The sequence below is a fragment of the Budorcas taxicolor genome, chromosome 1 (assembly GCF_023091745.1).
Source record: "Budorcas taxicolor isolate Tak-1 chromosome 1, Takin1.1, whole genome shotgun sequence".
In the NCBI taxonomy this organism is placed as follows: domain Eukaryota; kingdom Metazoa; phylum Chordata; class Mammalia; order Artiodactyla; family Bovidae; genus Budorcas; species Budorcas taxicolor.
The window spans coordinates 4,061,989-4,075,983 of NC_068910.1; the positions used below are offsets into that span (position 1 = coordinate 4,061,989).

The 13,995-nt window shown below is 48.1% G+C and overlaps 1 protein-coding gene across 2 annotated transcripts in view; it reads left to right on the top strand.

Moving 5' to 3' along the window:
* Positions 1–13,995, top strand: part of TSEN2 (tRNA splicing endonuclease subunit 2) — a 43,440-nt gene that overhangs the window by 14,721 nt on the left and 14,724 nt on the right. For both annotated transcript variants that reach the window (XM_052638636.1, XM_052638628.1), the window contains exons 5-7: positions 1,869–2,364; positions 3,385–3,462; positions 12,005–12,055. In XM_052638636.1, coding sequence (XP_052494596.1) covers positions 1,869–2,364; positions 3,385–3,462; positions 12,005–12,055 — 625 coding nt within the window. The remainder of the gene's footprint in view (positions 1–1,868; positions 2,365–3,384; positions 3,463–12,004; positions 12,056–13,995) is intronic.

Below are 13,995 nucleotides of genomic sequence, written 5' to 3' on the forward strand. Positions count from 1 at the left end.
CTTTCTCTTTGTCTCTCTAAGTTCCACCATTTGCCCAAAGGGGGAAGCATTGAATCTTTAATACAGTGGTTCTTTCACATGTTTTAACTCGGAATCTGCTGAAAAGTCACGGATCCCTTCCCCAGGAAAATACACATGATACAGATACACATTTTTGTTCAGACACAGGAGATGCGTAGACCCACGAAGGCTTTAGATGGCGTTTCAGGCGGCGTGAAGAGCACACATGCTTTTAGATCGCTCGTGTGAAAAGGCTTCCGACCGCCCACGAGAACGGCTGTGCCTGTCATGCAGGAGAAGAGACCCCCTGCTGTTCTCCGGGCAGCGACGTTTTACCCGGATTAGAAACAGCAGCATGTGATGTGATCCTTACGAGGTCACGGTACTGTTGCCTCTGTCTTATGGGGGGAAACTGAGGCACGGAGCGGTTACGTCATTGGCTCAGCCACCCAGTAGTGGCGGAGCGAGGCGGGGCTGAACGCGAGACGCCAGGACTCCGGTCCTGCTCGTGTGATCACGGCTGCACCCGTCTCAGACGTAGAGCGGCCTCCCCGGGTCTTAGTCTTCGCATCTGTGGTACCGTTTCCTGTATACACAGGATGGCAGGCTCATCCCTATGCAGGACAGACAGGGCGTGAACAGCTTGGAGATGCCTCTGATGAGTCAGGGTGAGGCGGCTGCAGCAGAAGCCAGCTAGCTCCCTTGCTTCACCGTGTGTCATTAGCAGTTTGCAAACCACGACGCATCCCGTCATCTGCACCCAGGCAGGACGCCCAAGGTGAAGAGAAAAGTGACAGCTGTCTTCCCACGAGCCACGTGGCTTCTCCAGATGCTTTCCAGACCAATCACTGTAGGTGGAGGTGAACAGAGCTTGAGTCTCACACTCTTTCACCCGCACTCATCTGATTCCACACGTGTGCCATCTTGTACCATATGACACCCCCCAGCAGCCTCGTCAGCTGTTGGCCCTGCTTCACTAAACAGAACCTGTGGCCGTTTGTAACTTGGGAAGTGTTCAGGGCTTGCCTTCAAGTTTAAGAAATGTAGTGTATCGTCTCATTGAAATACATTTTGAAAATTGTGGAGGAGGGGTCTTTTTTTTTTTTTTTTAAGACACTGGGGTGTATATAACTGTAGCTGTTCCTTTCCATGTGTGGTGTAGACATTAGTAGGTCCTGTGAAAAATGTTCATTAAAATTCTCATTTTGCTTTCCAACACTAGACAAAGACCTTTTTCTGTGACGGGGATACATGCCTGAAAACTTCAGGATATCCAAAATGGAAAATAATGCAGAACAAACCCTGACAGAGGATGACCATTTTTTGCTTTATATCTACCTAGATCGTTTTGTCCACCAGTTGTTTGGGTTTTTTTTTTTCTGTTTATTTGGCTGTGCTGGGTCTCAGTTGTGGCTCACTGGATCTCCCATCTTCGTTGGTGCATACAGGATCTTTGCAGCACGGGGGATCTAGTTCCCTGACCAGGAATTGAACCTGGGTCCCCTGTCCTGGGAGCATGGCGTCTTGGCCACTGGACCACCAGGGAAGTCCTTAGTCCACCAGGTTTAAATCACATAAATTTTCACACTTTGTTAAGCTGGGGTCATTTTTTTGTTCAAATTAAGCAAATTAAATGTAACTCTGTAATAAAAATAAATAACAATATAGTTATCACAGAGCAATTAGAAAATGCAGAGAAGTGTAAAGAAATCATTTACCTATAGTCCATCATTAAGAAGCACTGTAGACTTTTTGGCGAACTGCCTTCCCATCGTTTTCACACGTTCTGCTGTCTTTTTTTTTATCGTCTGCTGTCTCTTTAATACCAACGTTGAAGTGTCGTTGCTAACAGACTTCCCCGTTTGCAGGTATCAGCGTAGCGTGGAGTGGGCCGCAGAGCTCCTGCGAAGACAAGGCCGGGACGAGACCATGGTGCGCAGCATCCTCGAGGGCTACACGAAGCCCCTTGAGCATCCTCGTCTGAAAACGACGGAAGAGGTTGCTTTGGGCGATGAGCCCAACTCCGAGGTGGTTTCCAAATCAGAAGGCAGAGCAGACAGAGAGAAACTCTCTGCCGTGAATGGTGTCGAGGGCAAGCCGTGTGATCTGGAGGATTCCAGTGAGCGATCAGAGGGCCCGCAGGAGGGCCCTGGGCCTGAGCCCCGAACCCCAGACGGCTCAGGTGAAGATGTGGCCGAGGTCCCCGCGCCTCTGCCCTACGGCCACTGGGACGCTCTCCTGCTGCCATCTGGCGGTCAGCCTGGGGACAGCAGCCGGCGAGCAGGAGAGAGGGGGCCTGAGCACGTGCTGGTGGAGGAAGCTGTGTGTGCTGGGAGCGAAAGCGAAGCGGTCCAAGCAGGGGACGTAAGTAAAAGAGAAGAGATCACTTCCTGCAGAGCCGTCTGTTCCTGGCCCAGAGATGCTGGCCAGCGGGGACGGCCCTCCCTGGGACCTGGCAGTGGGCTGGTGTCCAGCACCCAGGGCCTGGGCGAGCCGGTGCAGGACACACCCTGCAGACCGTCTGCAGGCCCCAGCGGCCCTGTGGGCTCAGCAGCAGGGCTGTTTCAACTAAAACCTCAGAGTCTGTGAATAACCTGGCTTTACACATGGGCAATAACACACGTCAGGTAACATCCTGTCCCCTGTCGGGGAGAAGGACGCAGAGGTGATCAGCAGGTCTTGAAGGTAGCCGTGGGCACGGGCTCAGGTGTGCGCGAGCCGTCACAGGAGGAGGTGGGGCGCAGAGCTGGAGCTGCTCGACAGTTGCCCCAGAATTACCTGTGGAAGCTGCAAGTGAGAAGCAGTCTCATAATTAGATAGTACGTAAAACACCCACGGGAAGAAATGTTATCTTGCCTTGAGAATGGAGTCTCATTAAGAACCTAGACGTGCTTGTGAGGTGTGCAGTCAGGCGGAAAAAAAAAAAGCAACACGTAAAATTGACCCACAAAATGATCCTCCATGGAGGATAAAAAGAAATAAGTCAAGATGTCAATACTGACCTTGGAACAACATGGGTGGGAACATGGGTCCCCTTAGAAGAGTGTTTCTTTCCATAATAAGTGCTGCACTCCACAATCCGAGGTTGGCTGAATCCACAGATATGCAGGAAGTGAGGACCTGCAGGGCCAACCGTGAGTTACATGCAGATTTTCAGCTGCCCGGAAGGTCGACCCCCCAGCACCCATGTCATTCAAGGGTCAGCTATAAAAGGAAAATAAAAACTTCTTTTTATACATAAATAATAGAAAATTTCATTTTTAACAGAATCCAGCAAGTGTGGGTCTGGGAAACTTAGAAGTATCATCATTTTAAAATGCAGCCTCCTCCATATAACATGTAGGGCTTACATTTGTCCTATATGTATCTCATTTGCCTCTTCAGGTGTTGCCACAGAAGAGACTGGTATGTAGAAGAAATCCATTCAGGATCTTTGAGTATCTGCAGCTCAGCCTAGAAGAGGTAATGTTTCCAGCGTGTGGTTTCTCAGCTGTGGGCCTCGGGCCTGGGCAACACGGTGTAGACAAGTCCTCCTCAGTGCGGTTCTGCCTGCAATTTGGTACCAAGACCGCCACAGGCAGCGCCCGCCGTCAGCCTGCCTGCATTTCACTCCTCGGCCTTCACTTTATCCACTCTAGGAGGACTATTTGTGGATCCTGCCCAGTATCATCCCACAGAGGTTTCAGGGGGTCACGTGACTCTTCTTTTGACATCAGGGTTTCAGATTGTCCAAATACCATTTTACTTTTTTTTTTTTTTTTTTTTTACCAGCTTCTGTAGAAACATGGTGCCCCAGATGGTAAAGAATCCACTTGCAAAGTGGGAGAACTGGGTTGGGAAGATCCCCTGGAGGAGAGCAAGGCAGCCCACTCTAGTATTCTTGCCTGGAGAGTTCCCATGGAGAGCGGAGCCTGGGGGCGCAAAGAGTCGGACACAACTGAGCGACTAAACATAGAAAAATCACAAATTTATTGAGACACAGAGTACATACATACCATTCTCTCATTTACAGTGTGCAGTGGTTTTATATGTGTGTGTGTGCACTGTGTGTGTGTGTGCGTGCTGTGTGTGTGCACTGTGTGTGTGTGTGCGCGCTGTGTGTGCTGTGCTTAGTCACTCAGTCGTGTCCGACTCTTTGCAACCCCATGAACTGCAGCCCACCAGGCTCCTCTGTCCATGGGATTCTCCAGGCAAGAATACTGGAGTGGGTTGCCATATCCTCCAGGGGATCTTCTCAACCCAGGGATCGAGCCCAGGTCTTCCACAATGCAGGTGGATCCTTAGCTGTCTGAGCCACCAGGGAAGCCCATATATGTGTGTGTACACATACACGCATATATGTAATTGTATATTTGTGTGTACACGCACGCACGCGCATATATGTAATTGTATATTTGTGTGTACACACGTGCGCGTATATATGATTGTATATTTGTGTGTGTACACACACGCACACACACGTATATGTAATTGTATATTTGTGTGTACACACACACGCATATATGTAATTGTATGTTTGTTTATTTAGCTCTGCTGGGTCTTTGCTGCTGCACAGGCTTTGCTCTAGCTGAGGTGAACAGGGCCCACTCTAGTTGTGGTGCGCAGGCTTCTCTTTGCAGCAGCTTCTTTAGTCGCTGAGCGTGGGCTCTAGAGCATTCGGGCTGCAGAGCGTGGGCTCAGTAGCTGGGGCACACAGGCTTAGTTGCACCGAGGCATGTGGGATCTTCCTGGACTGGGGATTGAACCTGTGTCTCCTACATTGGCAGGCAGATTCTTTACCACTGAGCCACCAGGGAACCCTGTGCAGTGGATTTTAGCATATTCCTAGAGCTTCGCCAGCTTTTTGTAAACTGTGATGCGTGCTCCGGGTCATGTCATGACAGCTGATTGTGTGAATGGATGGATTCTAAGTGTTTCCTTCTGCAGAATTACTAACATGTCCCCTTTATGGAAGCCTCAAAAGTAGGTGCAGGCAGGTTTCTAAACCTGCCTCCTGTTTTCCCTCTGGAGTTTCTCCGTCCTGTGTTCACACAGCCTCAAGAGCCTCCTTTTTTGCTTCTGTCTGTCCTGCACCCGGATTTGAAGACAGCGCCCCTCCTCCGTCTCATGTCTGTGGTTGTGCCCTTCTCCAGGGGCGCCCCTGCCTGCCTGGACGGCTCCTGCGGTGTCTGGCTCAGCTCCGGGCATCTCTGTGGGTCTCAAGCCACGCTCATTGAGCTCATCCACGCTGGTCATTCCCCAGATGTGCTCACAGAGCAATGGTGTCTCCCGCTGGCCCGAGCCTCTCTCCACAGTGCGGCCAGCAGGACACAGAAGAGCTCGCGGCAGGAAAGGACATCGGGATTTATTCCCTTAGTCTCCTCATTCTGCACACGAGACAGCAGAGTCTGCTGTCGAACACAGTGGTCACCAGCCACATGTCACTAGATAAACTAACTAAAATTGAGCAAAATTAAAAGCCCTGTCCTCGGCTGGCCTGCCACGTTTCAGAGGCTCAGGAGGCACACGTGGTGACTGTTGGGTAGTGCTGAGAACACCAGTCTCTAGTTGCTTGGCCTCTCTGAGCCTCGGGTGTCTGCACTGTGAAGTGAGGGTCGTGTAACGCCTCATGCATCAGCTGTTCTGGAATTAAATCATGCGTGTGATGGCCTCAGTGACGTGTGTTGTGTCGTGGTGCCCGGGGAGTGTGGTGCCCGCTGTTGCTGCCATTGCCATCGTCATTGTCACTTGTGCAAGCTCGTTAGTGGCTGGTTGGAACCCTTTCCTTTGTGATTCATGTCGAGAAAAATCATTCACCGGGTGCTTTCTGTGTCCAGGCCCTGGGCTGAATATTAACAGTACAGAGAGAAGCAGAATGCGGCTCAAGTCCTCAGATGGGATCGCGGTCCAGCTTGATGGGCACAGAGTGGGCAGTGGGCTGCACCTGTGCCACGGCCTCCTACCCGGTGCCTGACGTCTGTGAGGTGCTCGGTAACAATTTATCAATGGACGTGTACGCGGTCTGGGATTGGCCCAGAAACTGGTGGATCCAGAAGGGACGAGGTGCATGTCAGGAACCGGGAGCTCCATCTCTACTCCAGCCCGGTGGCCCGATGCTTCTCACTGACGGTCCTGTTCTCGCTTCCCAAATACCTGCTGAAGAAGTGCTGGAGTGACAGGAGACGAGGGGGACCTCATTCCTGCCAGCTGCTTGGTCCCCGAGAAATTCCGGAGACGTGCTGGCAGAAGTCTCCAGGCTGCTGCCAGTTAAGCCCAGCCCCGCTTCCCAGCTCTGTTTTGGCCAGTTTCCTTGGTTGCATCACCCCTGTTTATTAGCACCACCCGTGCAGTTTTCCATGTTTCCATAAATGTCCATAAGGAACATGGGCGGCCCTGCTGTGGTGGTTCAGAGCGGCTCTTAGGTTGAGAATGGTAGCTCTGAGCTGGCGTAGACCTCTGTCTTGGAGAGCTGTTTTTCACCTTGACGCTTTAGGCCCTGACCAGATCTAGTGATACGGCGTTAAAACCGTCTTAGGCTCATCCAGCCATCATATGGGTGGGTTTAGTTGCTAAGTCGTGTCCGACTCTTGCAACCTGGTGGACTGTAGCCCGTCAGGCTCCTCTCTCCCTGGAATTCTCCAGGCAAGAATACTGGAGTGGGTTGCCATTTCCTTCTCCAGGCGATCTTCCTGACCCAGGGATTGAACCCAGGTCTCCTGCAGTGCAGGTGGACTCTTTACCGACTGAGCTACCAGGGAAAGCCGTTATCCATTATTATTAGTACTCCCAAAGTAAAGGCTTACTGTGACATTTCAAGGAACAAAGTCGACATTCCCCACAGATCTCCCTGGACTTGTTCTTCACCCGCCTAGTTGTGTCCAGTTCTTTGCGACCAGTGGACTGTAACTGCCAGGCTTCTCTGTGCTTTACCATCTCCTGGAGTTTGCTCAAATTTATATCCATCGAATCTGTTACGCTGTCTTAACTATCTCATCCTCTGCTGCCCCCTTCTCCTCCTGCCTTCAGTCTTTCCCAGCATCAGGGTCTTTTCCAATGAGTCGGCTCTTCACAGCAGGTGGCCAAAGTGTTGGAGCCTCAGCATCAGTCCTTCCAAACACTATTCAGGGTTGATTTCCTTTAGGATTGATTGGTTTGATCTCCTTGCAGTCCAAGGGACTCTCAAGGGTCTTCTCTAACACCACAATTGAAAAGCATCAATTCTTTGGCGCTCAACCTTTATGGTTCAACATGACTACTGGAAAGACCATCGCTTTGACTATACAGACCTTTGTTGGCAAAGTGATGTCTTTGCTTTTTAATACGCTGTCTGGATTTGTCATAGCTTTCCTTCCAAAGAGCAAGTGTCTTTGATTTCATGGCTGCAGTCGCCATTCACAGTGATTTTGGAGCTCAAGAAAATGAACTCTGTCTCTTTCCCCGTTTTCCCCTTCTGTTTGCACGAAGTGATGGAACCAGATGGCATGATCCTATTAGTTTCTTGAATGTTGTTTTAAGCCAGCTTTTTCTCTCTCTCCTTTCACTCTCATCAAGAGGCTCTTTAGTTCCTCTTTATTTTCTGCCATTAGAGTGGTATCATCTGCATATCTGAGGTTATTGATGTTTCTCCCAGTTATCTTGATTCCAGCTTGTGATTCACACACTCCAGCATTTCTCATGATATACTCTGCATATAAGTTAAATAAGCAGGGTGACAATAGACAGCCTTGCCCAATTTGGAATCAGTCCATTGTTCCATGTCTGTTTCTAACCATTGCTTCTTGACCTGCCTAGAGGTTTCTTGGGAGGCAGATAAAGTGGTCTGGTATTACCATCTCTTTAACAATTTTCCACAGCTTGTTGTGATCCACACAGTCAAAGGCTTTCACACAGTCCATGAAGCAGATGTTTCCCTAGAATTCCCTTCCTTTCTCTGTGATTCAGTGGATGTTGGCAATTTGATCCCTGGTTCTTCTGCCTTTTCTAAACCCAGCTTGTACATCTGGAAGTTCTGGGTTCACATACTGCTGAAGCCTGGCTTGAAGGGTTTTGAGCATAACCTTATTAGCACGTGAAATGAGCACAATTATCCGGTAGTTTGAACATCCTTTGACAGTGCCCTCCTTTGAGATTGGAATGAAAACTGACCTTTTCCAGTCCTATGGCCACTGCTGAGTTTTCCAAATTTGCTGGCATATGGAGTGCAGCACTTTCACAGCATCATCTTTTAGGATTTGAAGTAGCTCAGCCGGAATTCCATCACCTCTAGTAGCTTTGTTTGCAGTTATGCTTCCTAAAGCCCACTTGACTTCACACTCCAGGATATCTGGCTCTAGGTGAGTGACCACACCATTGTGGTTATCCGGGTTACTAAGACCTTTTTTGTATAGTCTTCTGTGTATTTTTGCCATCACTTCTTAATCTTTTCTGCCTCTGTTAAATCCTTATCATTTCTGTCCTTTATCGAGCCCATCTTTGCATGAAATGGTCCCTTCGTATCTCCAATTTTCTTGAAGAGATCTCCAGTCTTTCCAACTCTATTGTTTTCCTCTATTTCTTTGCATTGTTCATTAAAGAGGGCCTTTTGTCTCTCCTTGCTATTCTTTGGAACTCTACATTCACTTGGGGATATCTTTCCCTTTCTCCTTTGCTTTTTGCTTCTCTTCTTCGTGCAGCTATTTGTACGGCCCCCTCAGACAACCACTTCGCCTTCTTGCATTTCCTTTTCTTGGGGATGGTTTTGGTCACTGCCTCCTGTGCAGTGTTGTGAGCCTCTGTCCATAGTTCTTCAGGCACTGTGTCTACAAGATCTAATCCCTTGAATCTATTCATCGCCTCCACTGTATAACCATAAGGGATTTGATTTAGATCATACCTGAATGGCCTAGTGGTTTTCCCTGCTTTCTTCAATTTAAGCCTGAATTTTGGGATAAGGAGGTGATGATCTGAGCCACAGTCAGCTTCCAGTCTTGTTTTCACTGACTGTGTAGAGCTTCTCCATCTTTGGAGTATAATCAGTCTGATTTCGGTGTTGACCATCTGGTGATGTCCGTGTGTAGAGTCGTCTCTTGTGTTGTTGGAAGAGGGTGTTTGCTATGACCAGTGCGTTCTCTTGGCAAAGCTCTTTTAGCTTTTGCTCTGCTTCATGTCGTACTCCAAGGCCAAACTTGCCTATTATTCCAGGTATCTCTTGACTTCCTGCTTTTGCATTCCAATTCCCCACGAAGAAAAGGACATCTCTTTTTGTTGTTAGTTCTAGAAGGTCTTGTAGGTCTTCATAGAACCACTCAACTGCTGCTTCTTCGGCGTCAGTGGTTGGGGCATAGACCTGGATATATAGTGTAATGATGAATGGTTTGCCTTGGAAATGAACCAAATTCATTCTGTCGTTTTTGAGATTGCATGCAAGTGTTGCATTTCAGACTCTTTGGCTGACGAAGAGCTCCTCCATTTCTTCTAGGGGATTCTTGCCCACAGTAGTACATAGAATGGTCATCTGAATTAACTTTGCCTGTTCCTGTCCATTTTAGTTCACTGATTCCTAAGATGTTGATGTTCACTTTTACCATCTCCTGCTTGACCAGATCTAATTTACCTTGATTTACAGGCCTAACATTCCAGGTTCCTATGCAAATTGCTCTTTACAGCATTGGACTTTACTTTCACCACCAAACACATCCACAGCTAAGCGACATTCCCACTTTGTCTCAGCCTCTTTGTTCCTTCTGGAGCTATTAGTAATTGCCCTCCACTTTTCCCCAGTAGTATATATGATGCCTTCCAACCTGGGAGGCTCATCTTCCAGTGTTATATCTTTTTGCTTTTTCATACTGTTCATGTTCATGGGGTTCTCGCCGCAAGAATACTAGAGTGGTTTGCCATTCCCTTCTCCAGTGGACTGCATTTTGTCAGAACTCTCCACTGTGACCCTGCACAGCATGGCCTGTAACTTGATCAAGTTATGCAAGCCCCTTCAACACTGATGACTTAATTCTAAAGAATGCCAACCCCACTGGAACAAGATCCTCCCCATCTATAAGTCGATCAGAATGGGGATTACTTAAACAGGGTGGTCAGGGAAGACCTATCTGAGGAGTGACCTTTGATTCCAGCTGTGGGAGCAGCAGTTACAAAGGCCAAGGCAGGAACGAGCTCAGTGCATCAGAAGAGAAGTGCAGCAACCTGCTGGGAAGAGTCACAAGGCTGTTGGCAGTGAAGTCAGGTGTGCAGCCAGGCGCCTGGGAGCAGGGGGTCGTCCCGTGTTGGGAAGGTGGCTCGGGCTGCCCTGGAGAAGAGGCTGTGGGGCCAGAGTGCGGGGCCCTTTGCAGAAGTACAGGCAGGAGGAGACCACTGGTCTTCAGACGAGATCAGGCGCATTCAGGTGGTATGGCCGTAGACCCGCTGCTCTTCAGAGCAGCTCTCGATTTGGATCTGGGTAGAACTAAAGTAGTTATCACACCACTTTTCTCTTAAAAACTGTCGAGGGATGCTGAGGAGCATCTTATGTGGATTATATCTGTTGATGTTTACCAAATTATATATTTAAATGAAAATTTAAGTATGTGTTTATTATCTCATTTTACATGATAATAAACCCACTGAAATCATATTTTCATGAAAAACAACTATATTCTTTCAAAGCAAAACAAGTCGAGTGAGAATAGCATGGTTTTTTCACTTTTGCAAAGACAGTAAGGTGAGGCTGAAGGGAAGCGCCCTGGATTCTCACATCCGCTGCTCCGTTCAGCCTGTGGTGGTATTGCCTGTGTCAGAGCCTCTGGGGAGAATGAGTCTTAATCTCAGGACATGGTTTTGACCTTGTGGCTTCCTTCAAGGGTCTTGGGGACCCTAGGATCTCCCAACTGGCCACACCTCGAGGACCACTGCTATAAAGAGAAATGTTATCAGGTGGCCAGGAGAGGGTGACGATGGGGTGGACTGGGGTGATTTCTGAGGGTTGGGAAGGTATTTTCTTAGCAGAGCCTTGCCACTCCTTGAAAGCCCTCCCTGCACCTTCACAGCTGTGGTCTCGCGTCCTAAACACTGGACAGGGAGGACAGCAGTCGTCAGCACCAAGGACAGCAGCCTGAGGGCTTGGGGGGCCCTCCAGGGTACTTGTCGTTTGATCAGCCGTCAGCACCAAGGACAGCAGCCTGGGGGTGGTGGGGGTGTGGCAGGGGACCTGCCTTTCTGCTGCCACCTTTAGCAGAGGGCCCTCGACAGGGAACCTGTCGTTTGATCATTAGCCTCGTCTTCCATCCTCAAGTTTAAAAAGAAAGTAGCATGTAGAGCTGCCATTTTAGTCACCGTCTACTGCAGACCAGCCTCACCTGAGTCTTTCATATGTAAACTCAGATCCCAGCCCCCTTCTACAGACGGAGCACATAGCAGGGCCTGTTTCCTCATGTCAGTGCTAGGCATCCTTTTGGTTTTGTCAGAAGGTTATTTTTATTTCCACGTCAGAGTGATCTTACCCAACTGAGCCTGACTTTGCCGTTTCCCCCTTGTATCCCCATGTGAGGGAAGCATGGTGTCATATGATGAAGTTAATGGAAAGATGGGGTTTACTTGTTAGGAAATCACTTTACGGCAAGTGACCAAGAAACTCATTTGATTATGAGTCAACCCAAGTCTGTGTTGCTCACTTTCCACAAATTTCTTTGTTTTTATTCTACAATTTTTTTTTCCTGGTTATTTTACAGAGGAAAATCTAGTGAGCAAAAGTTTCTACTGTTATTGCTCTTTATGTCATTTTTCAGTTTAACTTTGTGGTTTTTTAAAAGAGAAAATACATGGAAATTTTCATAAAAGTGTTTTTTTTTCTGCTGATTCTAAACTATCCTGTGACATTCCTATTTTACCCCTTTGAAATCTGAATGAACCATATATTTTTAAAAGTACGTGACCAATTGGATGGTGCAAAGGACATTCACTGATACTTAAGGCAAAAAGAATTCAATCTGTGAAATAGTTTGTCAAGAACAAGGAACAGTTTCTGATGAGCATTTTCTCCTTGTCCTGTTTTTAGGCCTTCTTCCTGGTCTATGCTCTGGGATGTCTGAGTATTTACTATGAAAAGGTAAGGTGTTTTATTCACACAATCCACTTAAAATTCCCTGAGCTCAAAAGCACGTTGTAATACTTTTCATATTGCTTTACTCCAAGTGTATCTACTTTCACTGGATAAAACTGGACTTGAATTTTTTTTCTCTAGGGTTAGTCTTTGGATCCTGAATTGGGACTGTTCAGGCAAAAAAGCCAACTTTGACCCTTTGAGACTAAATTTCATTCCCAGATCCTAGGAGAAGAGCAGTGTCTTTATCTGATGATCAGGAAATCTGTAAGAATAGTACTGAAAATTAACAGCAGAAATGAAAACCACCTGTGTTTAGCACCCAGTTCAGTGAAGGTTGTGAGTCAGGTACCTTGCATGCGGTACTTCTGGGCCTTAGCCCCACGCATGAAGAGTTTTACAGATGAGGTAACTGAGGCGCAGGAAACGAGCCACCCACAGGGTCACGCAGCTAGTCTGGTTAGAATTAGCATTTGAACTGATGCCAGGGCAGCTCCAAGGCCCACAATTTTGTGTTGTAGCCTGCTGCCCTTGGAAGATCATTAATCCCATTTCCAGTGAAGGAGCTGGGGGCGGTGGGAGGTGAGAGTTCACTGCACCTGTCTGTACTTTCTGAATTTTGGACCTTGTGAATACAATACCTCTTCAAAAAAACTCAAACGAAGTTAAAATCAAGGTGAAAAAGCTAAGCAGAACATCAGACAGCAGGAGTGAAGTGAAGTTGCTCAGTCGTGTCCGACTCTTTGCGACCGGCTCCTCCATCCATGACATTTTCCAGGCAAGAATACTGGAGTGGGTTGCCATTGCCTTCTCCAGGGGATCTTCCCTGCCCAGGGATTGAACCCGGATCTCCCGCACTGTAGACAGACGCTTTACCATCTAAGCCACCAGGGAAGCCAGGAGAACGTGTATTTTATTCTGTCCTTGGGAGCACATGTCACATCATTCAGCAGATTCTAACCCCGTAAATCTTTTTCAGAGTATTCCCGTGGCTTGGGAACAGGTGTGTGGCTTGCGGGTTACTAATTTTCTCAGGTGGCAGCCCTTCTCACCCCACCCTGTGTCCTCCCCTGGGCCCTTGCCGACACTCATCAGGACGTGCCAACTGCCCTGTAGCATCCTCAGACTCTGAAACGCAGTGGGCTGTCCAAGTCAGAGTCCAGCCTTGTCTACCAGACTCTTGCTTGTTTTGTGGGGGGATGGATTTGAAGACCACACACATACGGAGTTTCCACTGTAGGAACAACTGTTTTGGGTTTTTGTTTTGTTTTGTTTTTTTAAAGAAGAAAAAAGTCTCAACTAGAGCTCATATTTATAGTGTTAAGATCTTAGGCTGAGACAAACTGAGCAGGTCTTATTGAGTGATGGAGCCGTGAACCAAGTAAAGAATGGTCCCTTTTACTCAAGGCCGAAATGGAGCAGGAAGCTTTCCACACTTCCCTGGTGCTTTGTGTGGTGGTTTTGAATTGACACGTGAGAATGTTATCTGAGCCATGGTGTCTTCAAGTCCGACCTTAGAAACAAGCAGTTGGATTATTAATTTGTGCTATGGGATTAATTACCTAGCTTCAGTGACTAAATGGAGTATCTTTTCTTTTAAGGCTTTTACAGAATTAACTTTTTGCATTTCTGAACGTGGCCCACCATACTGTAGCTACCCATCAGGGTCTGTACATGCTGGAACATGCGCCCTCGGCTTTGGTGGCCCCCTGGCCCACCCGCGTTCCTCTGCCTGGGCTGTTCTCCCCCACCACCCTGTCCACTGCCTTCCCCGCCCTCACTTGGCTGCTCCCTGTCTCCAGAGTGGCTGTCTTGGGGGAGCTTCGCCCAGGTCCTCTGTGACTTTGCTGTCCAGTAGAAATATGATAGGAGCCTCACACGAGAGCCTCGTGCATAATTTTTAATTTTCTAGTAGCCACATTGAAAAGGTTTTTATTATTTTTAGT